This window comes from Salvia hispanica, chromosome 3, assembly GCF_029641045.1.
Source record: "Salvia hispanica isolate PSC_SH4W2 chromosome 3, Shi_PSC_v1, whole genome shotgun sequence".
Taxonomy (NCBI): domain Eukaryota; kingdom Viridiplantae; phylum Streptophyta; class Magnoliopsida; order Lamiales; family Lamiaceae; genus Salvia; species Salvia hispanica.
In genome coordinates, this window is record NC_142694.1 from 27,552,812 (window position 1) to 27,554,702 (window position 1,891).

Sequence of the window (1,891 nt, forward strand, 5' to 3'; positions counted from 1 at the left end):
AGAACTCCTTAATAATATGATAGGTGGAGTTTTTGGCTAGCCTATTTCTAGCTTATAGCTAGTCTATGATCAGTTGTGTATACTCTTATATTTGAATGTCTCTTATTGCCGTGATACATTTGATAGTCCAAATGAAATTTACTCACCCATATTCAGAAAATAGATTAACTTCATTAATCAGAATTCGCATATATTTAAGCTCAAAATTCGCATATATTTAATGGTATATACTTTAGTTTATATAATATCCTGGAATTCTGGATCCGCAAAAGGATTTATTTTGGTTTAATTAAATGAAAAAATAGCCACGAAAAATAACACAAAGAAAAGATTAAGATAATGTCTTCCTCTGCCACCAGACCTTCCTCCTTCACACTCTTCACCATCTCCGCCCCTTTTCCACCGCCGCCACCGCCGCGCCTGCTCTTCAAAACCCCCACCGCATTCTTCACGCCCCTCCACCACCGCGCCAAAACCCCCATCTCCATCAATTCCATCGACGTCTCCAAAGAAGACAAGCAAGACCAAGACCTGCCGATTCCGTCGGAGGAGCCGGAGTCAAATCTCGATTCTCGGCGATTGGAGGAGAAATTCGCGGTCGTGAACACTGGAATCTACGAATGCAGATCCTGCGGGTATAAATACAACGAGACCGCCGGAGACCCGTCGTACCCGATTCCGCCGGGCTTGCCCTTCGATAAGCTTCCCGACGATTGGAGGTGCCCGACCTGCGGCGCGTCGCAGAGCTTCTTCGAGAGTAAGAGAATGGAGATTGCGGGATTCGAGCAGAATCAGCAGTTCGGATTAGGCGCCAACACGCTCACGTCTGGTCAGAAACTTCTGCTCATCTATGGTGGTTTGCTTTTAGGGTTTGCTCTGTTCTTATCGGGATACTTTCTCCAATGATCCATCGCCTGTTTTTTGGTGTATGCTTGTTTGTTGTCTATGAAAGTGTAATCTGTATATCGAATTTACTTTTTGAAGTCATCAGTAATGTATATCAATTGTATTTGGGAATGCCTGTTTTGTGTTTGCTTTAATGCTGCTGAGATCAAGTTAGATTTTTTCTCACTGTTATGTTGCTGGATGTGGTATTTGGTTATGAGGATTTTGAGAGAGTGATTTTAGGTGAAAATTGGAGTCATGGAAAGGTGCTGGTCTTGTATGTGGTTATGAAGTGAAGAGTTTTGGGCATGATTGAATTGTAGTCCAATTGAGGCCAAGTTAGATTTTTGCTTACTATAATTATGGTAGAGGTATTGTTAGGTAATGAGTACTATGTTAAAAGAGTAGTTTTTGGCGAAAATGGAGTTTTGGACATGGGAATGCTTTCCATATTCTGTGGCAGCTTTCGTGTTAAGTGACCGTTATCTTGACTGTTGTTGTTTGGAACTCAAGGAGAAGCCTAGTTCAGCTGTTTCTATAGGATCCTGAGAAAGTTGTATGTGAATCAGAAGATTACAGTGAGTTTAGCCTTGATTTGAGGTCCTCTGTTTTAGTTAAATATGTGGAGTTTAGGAGTGCAAAACTAACTGCAGATGAGGATTGATCTCTGAGGTGGTGTGTAGTATGAAAGTCATGAATTTCGAGAGCTTCCTCATTCAATAGTTATTGTCTTTTCAGTTTGAGCTTTGCCTCTTTGCTAAAATGGAACATCCATCTCAATGGAAATCGTAGTTGCTAGTAGCTACTCCACTTTCTTCCTTCCAAGCTCATAGTTGGGAAAATCCTATTTTTTCATAGGGTTCATGTACTCTTTGGTGATACTTAAAACATTCTTAGGATTTGGAGTGCATGTTCAACTACTACATTAGAGCATCCCCAACCCGGCTCTTAGCCGTCTCGCCGAGACGAGATGGCTAAGAGACCGGGTTGGGAGTCTCCCAGCTCC

The 1,891-nt window shown here is 42.0% G+C and overlaps 1 protein-coding gene across 1 annotated transcript; it reads left to right on the forward strand.

Annotated features, from left to right (window-relative positions):
- Positions 1-279: 279 nt before the first annotated feature.
- LOC125212288 (uncharacterized) lies at positions 280-1,017 on the forward strand. Its single transcript, XM_048112408.2, has one exon. It carries the CDS (start codon positions 340-342, stop codon positions 904-906), a length of 567 nt encoding a protein of 188 aa, XP_047968365.1. The 5' UTR covers positions 280-339; the 3' UTR covers positions 907-1,017.
- The last annotated feature ends 874 nt before the right edge of the window (positions 1,018-1,891 follow it).